The 16,315-nt window shown below is 35.6% G+C and overlaps 1 protein-coding gene across 1 annotated transcript in view; it reads left to right on the forward strand.

Annotated features, from left to right (window-relative positions):
• The first annotated feature begins 436 nt into the window (after positions 1 to 436).
• The window catches only part of EPYC (epiphycan), a 35,383-nt gene continuing 19,504 nt past the window's right edge, over positions 437 to 16,315 (forward strand). The window contains exon 1 of the mRNA XM_060165422.1: positions 437 to 601. Within this exon, the coding sequence (XP_060021405.1) occupies positions 437 to 601 (165 nt within the window). The remainder of the gene's footprint in view (positions 602 to 16,315) is intronic.

Consider the following 16,315-nt stretch of genomic DNA (forward strand, 5'->3'; position numbering starts at 1 on the left):
AGTTATAGTGATTAGCATCATCATCCTCATCATCCCTACATCCCAGAGTTGATGAAAGAATCTTAATGCTTAGTAAGTGGTAAAACTCTTAGATAATGTGAAGGCCTTTGTGAATAAGTATACCACAGTCTTTCTGCATACCATTTTCTCCATGTTTCTCTATAAAATAAAATCAATTTCACCATAATTCCAATATCTACTGTAAAAATGTGGATAGGTTTGTGAATTCATTTGAGCATCTGGCATCAATAGTCCTCGGAAGCCACACAATTTCATGTGCTATGTTTATAAATTATCCATGGAAAGAAAGCTACCAGCTTGAGTTTCTCAGTATTGACAGTGATTTATCATTTCTATTTAGTGAAAACTATTCATAAGTTATTATCAATTAAATATGTATGTGTTTTAATATTTTATGATTAGGAAAGTTTGAAAAATGAAAACATTAGCAAGACTCGTTCTGGGACTTGTCATCTTGGATGCTGCTGTGACCGCCCCAACTCTAGAATCCATCAACTATGACTCAGAAACCTATGATGCCACCTTAGAAGACCTGGATAATCTATACAACTATGAAAACATACCAATGGGTCAAGCTGAGGTAACTGATTCCTCCCACTCCTGAGACTTTTTAAAGCATTGTATGAGGAATTATTAGGGTCTCTTCTCTTTAAATAGATTTTTGTTTACTTATAAGTGGAGATGTTCCATCAATAATTTCATATTAACTTTTTCTCCAGAACATGTTCAATGTGATGGAAGTTAACATTGGGAAACTCTTTTGCTTTCTTTATACTTCACTTTGTTTTCTTTATATTTCCTCATAAAATTGAAAAATAAAAGTTTCTATCAAGTTAGAACAGAGAAAATTAGGGGAAGAGGCAATCAATGAGGAAAAGGTGAATTCAAATAGTACACATAAAATGATAAGGAAGTTTGGGAAGTTTGAAGTAAAGAAAAAAGACATGAGATTAAAATGTAATAGAAGAAAACTAAAAGAATGCAGAAAAAGGACAATGATTTGAAACTTTACTGTATCCCAAGCGCAAATACGCTTCCCTAAATGACTGATTACCCTCAGCAGTAATGTAGGCATTGGCAAGGTTACAGACCATTACCTAAATCTGATATGACATGTTCCTAATTAAATGGTAGGCTTTTTACATAACTAAAGGATACAGACTAATTTTTCTGAATCAGAAAACAAGCAGATCTTGAAATGCTGGAGTCTAATGAATGTACAACATTGACAAAAACTAATTAAGTACAAATAAACCGAAAGGGAAATTACATCACCTTTACAAGATCAGAACATATTTGGGGCAGTCATTCAAGTGTAAATTTTCTTAGAATAACTACTTTTGACAACTAGGGAAATGAAATATTTAGACAAAAGCATGTATTTAAATTGCATGGGACTTAGATACATCTTTATTAAAATAGTAAACATTCTCACTATTGTTTATGTTGCCTTCTGAAATACAAGAATTAGATTTTCACAGTACAGTAGTTTTTATGTATTCTCCCCCTGCACTATTCTTTTCCTGTCTTTCTCTCTTTTGCCATCTGTCTCTCTCTCTCTGTCTATCTTTCTCTTCCCCACTTTTTAGTAAAGTTTCAGGCTTGACAGCAGGCCACTTTTCTTCTGAACATTTAGTTATGACTCTGTCTTTAAGTCTTTATCAACATTCAGTGCTTGATTCACTTCACTGTGTGGCTTCTATTATGTGAAGGGGATTTTCTGTTGAGAATTTATAGTCATTAATACCAATCTTGCTATATGTGATCTCTGTATCTCTAATCTAATGCATCAATGTAGAGTATAAGAAGAAAGTTTTTCAGTGCTTAACTCATCTGCCCTGTTCCTTTTTCCATTTTGCAGAAATACTAAAAAAAAAAAAACTCAGTGCATATCTGCAGTTATCTACCAAATTAAATATTTTAATTTAAACTTATTTGTCATTCTTCCAAAAAATATTTCATTGGATTGGTGAGTACCATAGTGAATTCTTTATTTTAAGTAGGGCTGGGGAATTTGGATTCAAGGGTTTATTTATTCACTTCAGAAGACCAAATGCATAATAGAGGGACTACCATTTGAGACCAAGCCTACCCTAGGCAAAACTGTGAAGGAAGTGAATTTTATCTGCAGACTGCTTTTAAGCTATTCCTTGCTGTCAGGATCCTTTCTGTTGCCCAGGAGGCCCTAGACATTCTCATGAGAGTCTGAAGTTCTTCCTGCCATCAAGGAAAATTAAGCTAATATATATATACATATTAGCTTAATTATATATATAATATATATAATTATATATATTATATATTAGCTTAATTTTATTTATATATATATGTATATATGTGTGTGTGTGTGTGTGTGTGTGTGTGTGTATATATATATATATATATATATAAAAAAAAGATGATTTATTATACAACCTTTCCTCAGTATTTGCTTATTCTGGAATAACCACCTTCCTGTATGGTACTGAATATGTGGCATTGTATCCTTACACACCCTAGCCCTTACTTCATGCAAACATTTCTAATTTTCTTACTGGCTAAGCCAGACTCAGAAACCCTAACAACTGAGGGTTCCAGAAAGCCACTGATAATCCCTTGTAGTTGACTGAAATATACAAGTCAGCCCTGATTTAACAATCCTTTGTGGTGAAGTCATCATCAGCAAACTGGTTTTAGGTAGATGATAGATATGGATACAGATATAGATATAGATATATACATGTGCTATAATAAAACTATAACACATTTGAAAATATCAAATATACATAATTTTTTAAAGATGTTTACAAAGTTGTTCCGACAGCAAAAATCAATCAACCAACGTACTCACCCACCACCTATTGGAAAAAAATCCCAAAACAAACAAAATCAATATGATAAAGAAAATAAGATGACCTAAGGAAAAAAATTCAGAAATTTAACTCAGATCTCAACAACTTATTACTATAAATTCCTTACAAACAAACAACTAGCATATAATTCCCTATGGGAAAATATGAAATAAAGCCAATACTTCCAGTCATGTGAATGGATTCTAGAATTTGGTTAACATGGCATGAATTTCTTGAATGCAGTCTTGTAAGTTCAGATTCTGGAAGGTCAAATAAACTTATTTATCACGTCTTTATAAATTAAAGGCAGTGGTTGCACATGTTCTTGATCTTATGTGACACTTTTTGAGTGAACACTGATAACACACCCATATAAGGTCCAGCTGATGAAAAAGTTCATAGTAAATGATAGACATAGGGAATGATGGGATCAGATTCTTCAGTTTTTTGTCCTTGATGCCAAGAGTATGGTTCTGCATAATTTAGCCTAGAATTTATTTCAACTGTACAAAAGACAACTTTATATTCTAAAGTTGTAAATTTATAGGATAACTGCTTCTAAATGCCAATTTCTTTCTTTTAAAGTCGAAGACTTGGCATCTTATGCCAATAGAGTAGACCCTTTGGTCTAAACTTGGAATGATTAATACTTAAGGCCTTTGATATATGTGGTAGGTAGAATTCTAAGATGTGCCCTAAGTGGCCCATCCCCTGATGTGTCCATGATCTTTGTAATTGTTACCATCATGAATATATTGGGATATCACTCCTGTAATAGGTTATGTTATATGGCACAGTTGAAATTTAAAAAGGGAGATTATCTTGGTCTGCCTGACCTAAAGTCATGAGCCCCTTAAATCAGTGTCTTGAGGTTAGGGACAAAATTTGAAGCATGAGAGAAATTCAATGCAAGGGAAACTGTTTCTGGCTTTAAAGATATCAATAGATGGGTCTATGTTCATAACAAGAATGCAGGAATTCTCTAGATGCTGAGGAGTAGCTGACAGTCAGCAAGCATATAAGGATACAAGAAACTCAGTCCTAAAGATACAAGAAACTTCAAGTACTTCAAGTACTACATGAGGTTACAGCCCTGGCCATCACTTTATTTTGGCCTTGTGAGACCCTAAGCAGAGAACCCAGTCAAGCCATCCTTGGACTTCTGATCCACAGAAACTATCCGTTTAAAAATGGGTATAGTTTTAAACTGCGAAGTTTATAGCAATTTGCAATGCAGCAACAGAAAACTACTACAATGTAATGATTTAAACTTTTTTTTCTGAAAGCCAAATTTGAATTACTATAAGGCTGCAAGGCTTCCATTTATGAGTCCAACAATTTATCTAGTCAGTGAACCAAACCACGCCTGATTCCCAGGGTTAGAATCTCAATAGAGCTTTATTGATTTCTATTGGTGGTAGTATATTCATTATCTCCTCAGTGGCTGGAAAAGGGTAATTGAAAGTATTTCTGTTTTGAAAATTATATGCAGCAATAGTATTTCAGACTCATGACTTATGTGATTTCTGATGATCTAGAATATCCAGGATCCACTGGATACTATGTTAGAAAAAGATTTTAGGCCCAACAATTCCATCATAATGTTCTATATTAGCCAGTGGATAACTTTGCTGGCATAACATAAAGTTGTTGCAATTTTTACTGAGCTTTCATTTTACTTTAATGATATGGATAGGAACTGGTCATAAGCCATAAGACCAAAATGCAGACATTTTGCTTACTGATGAATACTAGCTAACCCTGAGCACTTCTTATGTGTCAGTAGTGTTCTAGGAATATCACATGTATTATCTCATTTATTCCTCCCCAAAAAACAATGAAGTGTCATTATTATTCCCATTGAATATAGATGAGGAAGGATATTGAGACAAAGAGCAGTTAAGTAACTTGACTAAGATTACAGTTATTCATAATGTATAATCATAGTGATGTTCTCATATCAGAAAATAATTTCCAACAGACTAATGAAAGATTATATTATCCTCCCTCCATTTTTTACCACTTTCTAATTGTCCTTTTAACTTGAACTGCTTTTGGTTGAGCTGAATGCCAGGTACATTCTATACTGCACTCTTAGAAAGAAAAGCATTCTTCTATGGGTGAATAATGTGAACTAGAAGTAACATTTATAGACAACTGACTGTTATCTAATTACTGTAAGAAAAAAATGGCTTAGACTAACTACTTAGTCTATACTTGAAAGAATAATTGTGAATATGTATTTGCCAACATATATCTAAGTTATGAGTAATAACCTGAATATATGCATATATACACATATATATACATATATAGACATATATATACATATATAGATATATTTGGGAGTCTAGGATCCAGGGAAACATTTCCCTATTTTCCTTAAAGGGTTCACCAAAAAACTAAATAGTTCAAAATTCTGTATTCTTTGAGTGGCTTAAGTTGAGACTGCGTTTTTGACCAAGGCAGGTATTTGTTTCCATTTTCATGCTATAGTTTTTGGGTTATTGATTTTCCATTCCTCTTAGGTCTAAAAAAACATTGGTCCTGACCATGAGTAATTTATTTTGCCCAGAAAAGTACTCAGTGACTATATTAATATTTATGGAAGTTCTGCTGAAAGATATGAACTTCCATTCCTCCAGGAAATTCTCCTTGGCTCCAATCAGATAATTAGACTTCTCCTCACCTATATCACATTATTTAGTCTTACATAATTACCTCTACTTAAGTGAGCCTGCACTGTTCCTGCATCTTCAATAAATACCAGGAATGTTATACCCTGTGGTCCCATGAAGCACTTGATTGTATTTGCTGTAGGGTGGCGTGAGGGCATTTTCAACGCCACACAATGCTCTTTCATGAGAATGTGGAGGAACAGGTTGCAAGTTTTAAGGAATTTGTTTATTTTCTGGGCCATACACCTTGTAACTAAGTGTGCTTATCATTTTGCTTAGAAAAATGGCTCTTAATTGTTGCCTCATTCTTCCCTGGTGTCATATTATTTCCCACACCTTTATTTTCCTATCATCCTAATCTCCTCATGGAGATTTTTTTTGAAGTATTACCATACATGCTTTAAAAACTGTTGGTGGGAATGTAAATTGATACAGCCACTGTGGAGAACAGTATGGAGGTTCCTTAAAAAACTACAAATAGAACTACCATATGACCTAGCAATCCCACTACTGGGCATATACCCTGAGAAAACCATAATTCAAAAAGAGTCATGTACCAAAATGTTCATTGCAGCTCTATTTACAATAGCCCAGAGATGGAAACAACCCAAGTGTCCATCATCGGATGAATGGATAAAGAAGATGTGACACATATATACAATGGAATATTACTCAGCCATAAAAAGAAACGAAATTGAACTATTTGTAATGAGGTGGATAGACCTAGAGTCTGTCATACAGAGTGAAGTAAGTCAGAAAGAGAGAGACAAATACCGTATGCTAACACATATATATGGAATTTAAGAAAAAAAAAAAAAGAAGAGCCTAGGGGTAAGACAGGAATAAAGACCCAGACCTACTAGAGAATGGACTTGAGGATATGGGGAGGGGGAAGGGTAAGCTGTGACAAAGCAAGAGAGAGGCATGGACATATATACACTACCAAACATAAGGTAGATAGCTAGTGGGAAGCAGCCGCATAGCACAGGGAGATCAGCTTGGTGCTTTGTGACTGCCTGGAGGTGTGGGATAGGGAGGGTGGGAGGGAGGGAGACGCAAGAGGGAAGAGATATGGGAACATATGTATATATATAACTGATTCATTTTGTTGTAAAGCAGAAACTAACACACCATTGTAAAGCAATTATACTCCAATAAAGATGTTAAAAAAAAATGCCTTATATACTTTCTGGAATGAGATAAGGTATGCATTCATAAGTAAATAACAACTAATTTAAAAAAACCACATCAGTAACAATTGGCCAATAGGAAATTTCTTGAATGAGGAATGCTTTTCTTGCTACTACTCTCCATTGATCTTAAAATGAAGGCCATTTTTTCTCTTTCACAGAAAGAACAAGTGGCTAGATTGTTTAAAATTAACCCTATAAAGAAAACTCCCATTGATATAAACACATTCAGCTTCAAAAATAGCATTTATGGATGAAGAAGCTATAAGCTCATCAAAGGGATGAAAATTAAATTTAGTGAAGTTATAGGACTGGGAGAGAACTCAGTGAAGGCAGTTGTATCAAGTAACAATGGAGCAATGATTTCTTTTCTCTTGTCATAACAGGGTGTTATGCAACACATGTTATTATTCTTTTAGAATACATATTGATGGTCTGTAACACCTGAAATTACTTAAGTAGAATCAAACTAATTTAGGGCTACTTATAGAAATCAACATCCACTTTAGATAATGATATATAAGAAGGATCTTAAAATTAGGTTATCTAAGTATAATAAATTGGTATAGAACTTTGCTAATGCTAGAGGATAGTTTGTCTCAAAACTCATCTTTATATTTTCTGAGCAAAAAGTAATTAAATTACAGATATTTCTACAATTTATGTCCTCTGGTGAAAAAGGCTTGCAATACTTTTATTTTTATATTTGGAATTATGTCTCACTTTGGCCAATTTAAAGAATATGAGTTAAAGTTTCAAATATATGGTTGGCATATAAAATACCTCTTACTGGAAGAAGTAACTTGTTAAAGTGTCAGTCAGCCTGAAGTAAATATTCTTTTCAGGATACGGCAAAAAATAAAAGTTAACCTTTCTCTTTACCCTCCCTTTTCACTGAAGATGCTCTGGAGGATGAGAGGAAAGAATTTTGCTGATGATCTTTTAATACCGTTGTCTGACTGACTTTCCATAAGCTTCTTTCAAAAGCAGCATTAAACCATTTGATTCTTATGGTAAGCTATTTGAAAACCTTAAAAAAATGAAGCAACCAAAATGTACAATCATGCAGGCTCACAGGAAAAGAAAATTATTCATAGTATTTGCCAGTGATTTGTTTGTGTTTGTATCTGTATTATACATTATTTATGAGACCACAAATATAAGTTAATTATCATAACTGTCCCTTGAAATAAGACTTGTTATTACTATTATCATTATTATTAAAAACAACTAAGGATCAGAATGTTGCCCAAGGTTATTCAACTAGTAAGTTTCAGAGTAAAATTTAAACCAGGTTCTTTTAACGTCAAACTAGAGAGACCCTGGCACTAAAACCTCCATTATTTTCCTGTTCCTTCTCTTTCATCTTTACTTCTTTTAGCTGTGTCCAATATTGAGGTTTATTTTCTCTGAAATTAAGTAATTTGATTATTAGGAATCAGAAAAAAATTTTCAAGTGATTGCAATTAACACACTATCTAAGCATCTCTCTTAGCTGTCAAAGTATTTAAGGGAGAGACAGGACAGATGATCCTTCTGAACTGAAAGCAGCTTTGTCAAAAATATGGGGACTGAGCAATCTTTGCCAAACACATTTCTTCCTCATTCATTTTCAAGATAAAGTAGAAAATAAGATACAGCTTTCACTGCCAATGTTCATGGTCACATTCTTTTAGATAATTAACATGAATCATTTAAATCAGTTTGAGTACCAGACTTATGAATAGAGCAGAATTTCACTGCACTTAGCATACCTACACGCCAGCATGTGGAACCCACAAGAATATTCTTTAGTAACTCAGGCCGAATGGCCCAGGGCCTTTTAACATGTTCAGAAACCAATTTCTGATATAATGATAACAACATAGAACACTTTCAAGACTGAGTAGCAAGTGGTGGGATAATTTGGGAGAAAGATAAATTTAAAATTGTTTTGTTTTACAAATATCTTACTTAGTGTTAGAGTAAAAATCCAAATAGCATTCTGGATTTCGAAGACTAACAAAAAGGGAGATGGGCCTATAATTTAAATATTATGTGCTGAGGAACTGAGCTTATTGGTTAGGTATAGACTGGCAGGGTGGCGACCCTAAACTAAGCAAATAAACAGATGAGGACTTTTGCTTCTCACTCTGGCTTTGCCTGGGCACTTAAATCATTACCACACACACTACAAAGAATGGTGGGAGAAACCACTAGCTTTGAGTGTTGCTCATGTGCACACCCCATTCATCCTTGAGAGCCAGTTTTTCACAATATTGAGTGACATGGGCCATGGAGTCAGTCTTCTCATGTGTGAGTCCCAAGTCCGTCACACCAACTGTGTGGCCTTGGACAGTCATACAACTTCCTATTTATAAGATAACTCGTGAGAATTAAATTAAAAACTTAACGGTTTAACTTAGAACCTGGCACATAGCAAATATTCAATAAATGTTACTTTTACCATGGAATCAGTCATTGAATCAACAGCCACGGAAGCTTATGCACTGGTGATCAGAGAAGCCGTCAGGGAAGGGATGGGATTTGCGCTATTATGAAGACTAACTCTACTGGGCATGGGTTCACCTTGCATCCACTTCCCAATCTCTTGCTGAGAGCCAGGAACAGAAGCAGGTAAATCAGACCAAGTCCTTCCCTGTCCCTCAGTATCCCTCAGTCTAGTTATCTTATAAACACACAATTTCAACACAATAAAGGAAGTGAAAAAATAAGAATAAACAAGATCAGTAGTTATTGGGACATAAGGTTTCTATGAGTTCAGTCACAAAATATATACATATGCTGAGAAATTATGTCTCCAAACCTGCCATTATTTTACTTATATGTTTATCTACCACCTTTTTTGAACAGTATGTAAGTCTACTTACATGAATAAAAGCTATAATACAGAAATAGATATATAAATATATATAATAAATATAAATATAGATAAAAGATTAAATATAAGCTACATACAATATTATCTCATAAAATGGTTTATAATATATATATAATATAGAGTATATTATATTCTCCATATCACATCTTATATTGTATATTATTAATTATGTGTTATATTACATTATAGTATAAAAATATAAATTAGGAGAGTGAGGCAAAGAAAAAATAATAGTTGAGAAAATAATATGAAGCCAGGGGCCAAGTACATATTTGAAAATGCATACCATTTTGTATTATGATACATATAGAGACTTATAATATTGAAGTTTTCTGGGCAATAGTGTTAGGTTTTAAGAAACCTCATATGTGCTTCTGCTATGCCCTACCTAACTTTAGAATCAACTGAGGGACAGAAATGGGACTCAGACAAATAACATTCAAAATATCCCTTTTATTACTGATAAAGGCTAGGTTGTAATATATGACTTAGGTGTGAAGCAACTATGGGCTTCTTAATACAAAACTTCAGAAATAGACTAGGTCATCAGTCACAGGCCATGCTGGCCAACCACAGGCCTCAGAATACAGTAAACCTTCGTGCATGCACAGAGGGGCAAACCAGAACTTATGCTCCTGACAGGCAGGCGACTCCCCTAAAGAAGAAGATGAACCACTCAGGCCAAGCTCCTTCTCTCACTCGCCAATTACCCTCATCTTTCTTCCTCTCATAGGAGGAGTGAGTAAAGGGGCCACAGAGGATACACCCACTCCCCAACACGGTGGCCTCTCAAGCCATCAGCCTTGCCCGTTAGGTTCAGTTTAGCTTTCCATGTCGAGAGAGAAAAGCAGCCCATTTCTTAGGACAGTCACTGCTACCTTCATGAGGCCTGCCCTCATGCCAGCTGGCACTCTTAGATGTCCTCTGGAAGTCTGTAGATTTTGACCCCAGAAAACTCTGAAGTGGATCCAAGAACATCAGTGAATTTATCTCAAAGGCTTCTCTGCACCTAAGATTGAAATTTCACTCTCAGTTCTACGTTCTACCTCAAATTATATCAAGCCACATTATCTAATATCAGAGTTTATGAGAGTTTCTGCAATGAAATGAAATGCTAAGTAAATACACTCCAATAAGACAATTCCAGAAACAGGACACAGATTAGCATATAGCTCTCCTACCTCTATAAAGTTTTTGAGGAAAAATTAAAAACTGCACGTTAATGTCTCTTACATATTAAAGTCTAAACTTGTTTAAATCCAAAGATATTGCTGTACGAAGTCAGAATTATTTGCCTTGTGATTTAAAAGTCCAAAGAATATGCAGTCCCAAACTCCCCTTTCTCAATTTCTTTTGCTTCATCCCAGCTAGATGAATTCTTTTTGCTTGGGTCAAGCCGGCTTCTTTCAGTAACTACAACCTGAGTAGCCTCTACTAGATTCAGATGTAGTTCTTCAGAGGCACATAAATTGCTATTTGTTCATTACCAAGTCTCCCATGGCCTTGATATTTAAAGGGAATGAAGCATTAATTGCACATACAATATTATCACATTATTGACCTTAACCCCCATCAAATTTTTAAAAACCAGATAATCCTGAGTCCCTAAAATAGTTATTCTAGGCAAGAGTATATTCCCCAAACCAGTACATACTGTCCAGAGACCAAGAAGAGAGTTGATGGTACCTGAGAAGTTGGAACATGGAAGAAATCTTGGTTTGACCTCATCCAGATGTTGGTCAGCATATGTTCATTGTCTCTAGTCTGCATAGTTAGAGCTCAAGTACAATTGGGAGAAATCTCCCACCAGGAGTTAAATTATGGCACTGTTTTACCATTATTAGAGCAGCTGTTCTCAAAGCGTCAGCATCTCCTGGGAGCTGGTCAGGAATGCTAATTCTCAGGTCCCACTCCAAACCTAACGAATCAGAAACTCGAGAGGGGGGCCCAGTGATCAATGATCTAACAAACTCTCCATGTCATTCTGATGCACCTACGGTATGAGCAGCACAACATCCCCAAACACAAGCTCTTCTCTCAGAGTATTATTGGAGATATTCCTGTTTCTTAGCACAGTTTTTATACATCCTGTTATCCAGCACAGGTGATTGACGGCAGGCCCAATTACCAGGTCCATTTTAGGCTTCTCTTTTTTTCTGCATACTGCCTTTGAATTCCCACTTTCCTGCTAAGCCCTGGTATTCTGGTACCTGGTGTTGCATTGAGTATGTGTTCTGTCAAGTGACAGATTCTGTTGTAAGCAAGGATTTTCAGCCAGGGGTTTCTCTAGTCTGGAAGCTGTGTGCCCCAGGGCAGGGGCTTTTACTCTTGCTTCAGGCTGTGGAATTCAAGAAATCCGCCTCCCAGAGAGTTTCCACTTCTTCCCCATGTTTTTGTTTTGTTTTGTTTTGTTTTTCAGCTGGAGAATCAACCTCAGCAGATTCCTGAACTGAAACTGCTGTTGATGTTTCTGATGCCTGTGGTCCTTGGGAGGCTAGTAAAAAACAATCCTTCTACCATATTCTCATCAAGACCTTCCTTACTCAACATTTCAAAGTTCCAGGACTTAATTAGCATTTCTGTCTCCCATGTCCTATTCTGCGGAATTAATTTCCCCTCTAGTGTAGTGGTTCTTGACCTCGGCCATATGTTTGAATCATCTCTAGAGTTTTAAAACATTTCAATGCCTAGACCACACCCTAGACTATTAAAATCAGAATCTCTGGGGATAGGACCCAGGTGGGGTATTTGATGTCCCTCAGCTATTCTTTTAGTGTGTCAGGTACTATTTTTTTAACCAGTTTAATATGCTTTTCAATTTGGTCCCTTTACTTCTCTAGTACTGTGTGCTAAATGAGAGCCTTTTTCTCTTTTCTCTCTGGTCCAGATTTTTGTTTTACTGACATAGTCCTCCAGATTTTGTCTTGTGGCATCTTCCACAGAGACATTAAAAAATCAGTAAATTACAAATCTGCCAAAAGTAAATAACATTGTTCAAAAAATCTTTGGAAATCTTCACATTTCTGAGTTGGATAATCCTATCCTGGACATGTTCTCCTACCATACTAATTTCTAACCCCAGATGGGACCTGACCTCTTATTGCCCTACATAGCCTTTTTCTTAAATGCCTAATTTTCATTAGACCCTCCCTAATTCCACAAATTTCTCATTCTAACACTCCTAGGCCAAGTTATGGTAAACCTTGTCTTGAGTTTGCTAGGAACAGAGAGGCTTCCACTGTTAAGGTACATGCACACACACGCACTGAAATAATTCAAGAATTACTACTTGGCAATGTTGTCATCCATCAGGTTGTACAATTATTGGCTTGTGATGTCAGTGTACTCCACATAAGATGCAGATTGGCGGGCCCCAAAGGATAATCACAGTGACAGCATATCAATATCTTTGTTAACATTCAATACGGGCTTTAAAGAGGTAAATGGTATATATGCAAATATATTAAACACTCCATTTCTTAATTCATATAAGGAGAAAAGCAAATAAAATATATCTAAAAGATATTGAGGATTGATCAACTCTTTTTTAAGTGTGTTTTCTCTCGAGTTATGATATCAAAACTCTGATCAAAGACATAAACATGAAAGAAATCAAATACAGAACATTTAAGATAAAAATCCTTCACAATAACTATATTGAATCTGTAACATATATAGAATGGAAATTGAAGGGGATCCGTACATTTTTGTACTGAGATTAAAAAGGAAGATCAGGGCTTCCCTGGTGGCGCAGTGGTTGAGAGTCGGCCTGCCGATGCAGGGGACACGGGTTTGTGCCCCGGTCCGGGAGGATCTCACATGCTGCGGAGCGGCTAGGCCCGTGAGCCATGGCCGTTGAGCCTGCGCTCCACAACGGGAGAGGCCACAACAGTGAGAGGCCCACGTACAGCAAAAAAAAAAAAAAAAAGGAAGATCACAGAGTGAAATATTGCCAAAGCCAATTAACTGTTATTCAGCAGCCTTCTCCTATTGGCAGGAGGATATCTATCATGTTAGACTGCAGAAACTTAACGATAGTCAGCAAATCTAAGGATTTCGAACCCTTGAAAGACAGCCCTTCCTTTACATTATGCTATTATAGAGCTGATATACCCAGGTTCTGCTCCTACAAACTTCTGATTATAATCAGGCCCCCAAGTGAAGCTACAGAGACTACAGAGAACATATTGGTGGCAATAACAGGGTTCAGGTTAGCATCCTGGTTTAGTACAGTCTTTGGAATTTGTTTAAAGTAATTCTTCCCCTGAGAGATAAAGTCAGGTTTCTAAATTTGTAAAATTTTTCAAGCCTTTACCACTGAGACTGTACATGAGGAAAAAAAATAATGTAATAACTATCTATTTTGAAGGCAATTGGCTACTAGCTGCTCCTCCCTGGGACATCCTCCAAAATGCACGTTTTCTTATTCAAAATGTCTATAATTACGTCTGATAAATACATCATCAACATCATCATCAATGAATAGCAGTTGTATGCAGAGAAGTTCTACATATTAAAAGGCACAGCTTGTTACAGTTTGTGCCTCAATAAAGTCTGTGTTAGAAGGAACAATTTGCTTTGTGTTAGGATGGGAAAGATTGAAACTTAAAAAAAATACTAAATTACTTCACCATAAAATAAAGAGCTAGCATTTGAAAGGTTCTAAATATCTTGGTTTTCAGTCCAACTTCTTTGTTTTCAATTACTGTGATTGACTGTCTCTCCCTACCCCCATCCTCATGAGATTACTGATTTCAGCCTACACTAAATTGTCCTGGCATCCTTACTTGGGGAACAAGGGCAGTAAGGGGAAAGGGAACATGAACTGACTTTGCTATTAAATAGTGTTTCTACAGCCTTTGCCAAAGTTCCCTACCAATATTATTTGGAGACATTCAATTAGAACTAGATGATACATTTTGTGAGAACTAAGATGTTGGAAACCTATTAAGTTTCTGGAGTCTAAGGGGATGATGGTGAACAGAGTCCTGAATAAACTGGGATAAAACTGAAGTAAAAAATCTTTCTGGCAAGTAAAAATGAAATATTGCCATGTTCTGACAACAAGGAAAGGAAATGAGAAAATAAACATGTGAACAAAGAAACACATGCTGAGGTCCCAGAAGAGACACAGATTAGGGAGGGTATGATTAAACGGAAACTTTAAATCATCAGCTTTTGTTTCTTTTGCATTAAATTTTTCACTTAAACATTGCACTGCATACGAAGAAGCATTACCATTTAGAGTTATTTATGAAGAGTAACCATACGTTAGGATAGATTAAAAGAAAAGGAAGCATTTACATGTTTTTGTCAATACATACATATCTTAGCAAGTCAATATCAAATGTTATGATTATTATATGCTATTTTGATTAAACAAAAAGCCATTAACTAATTTTGATTTTGACTTGCAGATATTTATTCATTATATAGATTTATTAATTTTGACTTAATAAAATACTGAGATTTAAAAATAAATTGAAACAATGGTGAATTCACTAAAATTAAGTGATATAATATTTCAGTAAGTACTATACCAAATAACCAAGATCAAAGAACAGTTGTTTGTAAAAGAGAAATCAGGGAGGATAGAGAGACAAAAAAATGTGCATTTATTTTTTCTAATGTCAATGATATGTGCTAGATAGCTCAACCCCCAAAATATTAGAAACTGTTCCATCAGTTTAATTAGGAAACACATAAGAAAACAAAAATTGAAAAGGTCTATATTAGGGCAAGTTACATTAGCAGCTGTAACAAGCAATTCAAAATCCCAATGGCTTAACACAATAAAAATTTATATCTTGCTGACATGACTACCCAATGCAGGTCAATGAGTTTACTGTCTTCCAAGTAGTTATTCAGGGATTCGAACATCTTTCATGCTAGAACGTCACCATCCTCACCTTTGTCAGAGTGGATCTTCTGTTGACAGATTAAGGGAAGAGAAAGAATATGAAGAAAGTATGCTTATTCTTCACTGAATTTGACCAGATGCTGCACATGACCTTCTCTGCCCGTCAGTTGGCTAGAACTAGCCAAATGACCCAAGCTAGAGTCAAATAAATTGGAAAATTTATTTTAACTGAATACCCAGGAGGAAAACGAGATGATTTGGTGAATATATGAAATTGTCTTAGCCATCATGCTTAATCAGACTAGAGTTTCATTCTACGTAATACTTATTTCTCACAAAAGTGAGAGAAAATTATAATAAATGCGGCTGGAATTTTACACTCTACCTTCAGCCCTGTTATGTGATTTCTTTTTATACTTGTCAATTTCAGGGACTGACTGGCTGCCAAGTGCTACCACCGGGCAACATGGCCTTGGTAGGGTGTTCAGCCTTCAGGGTCAGCAACTGACTAACATGATCAGTCACCATCAGAGCTGATGGTAGGTTGATAAATGACACCAAGAAAAAAAAATCACGTGAGGCTTAAAATATGTACAAGGAAGTCCATTTATGAATTTATAATGTGAAGTCATTCCCAGCGATGACAATGCTCACTGTTCCTATCCAGAGCTCCTCTTCCTCAGAATGAAGATATTTAAGAAGTTAGATTATTCAGCATGATTTTTTTTTTTTTTTTTTTTTTTTTGGCTGAGTACAGAGTCAGTAAATGTTAAGGGCGTTGTGCAGTTCTGTGGCAACGATAATCAAGTTCACATCCTGGCCTTACTACATAGAAGCTATGTGACCTCAGGCAG

Source organism: Lagenorhynchus albirostris, chromosome 11 (assembly GCF_949774975.1).
Source record: "Lagenorhynchus albirostris chromosome 11, mLagAlb1.1, whole genome shotgun sequence".
NCBI lineage: Eukaryota > Metazoa > Chordata > Mammalia > Artiodactyla > Delphinidae > Lagenorhynchus > Lagenorhynchus albirostris.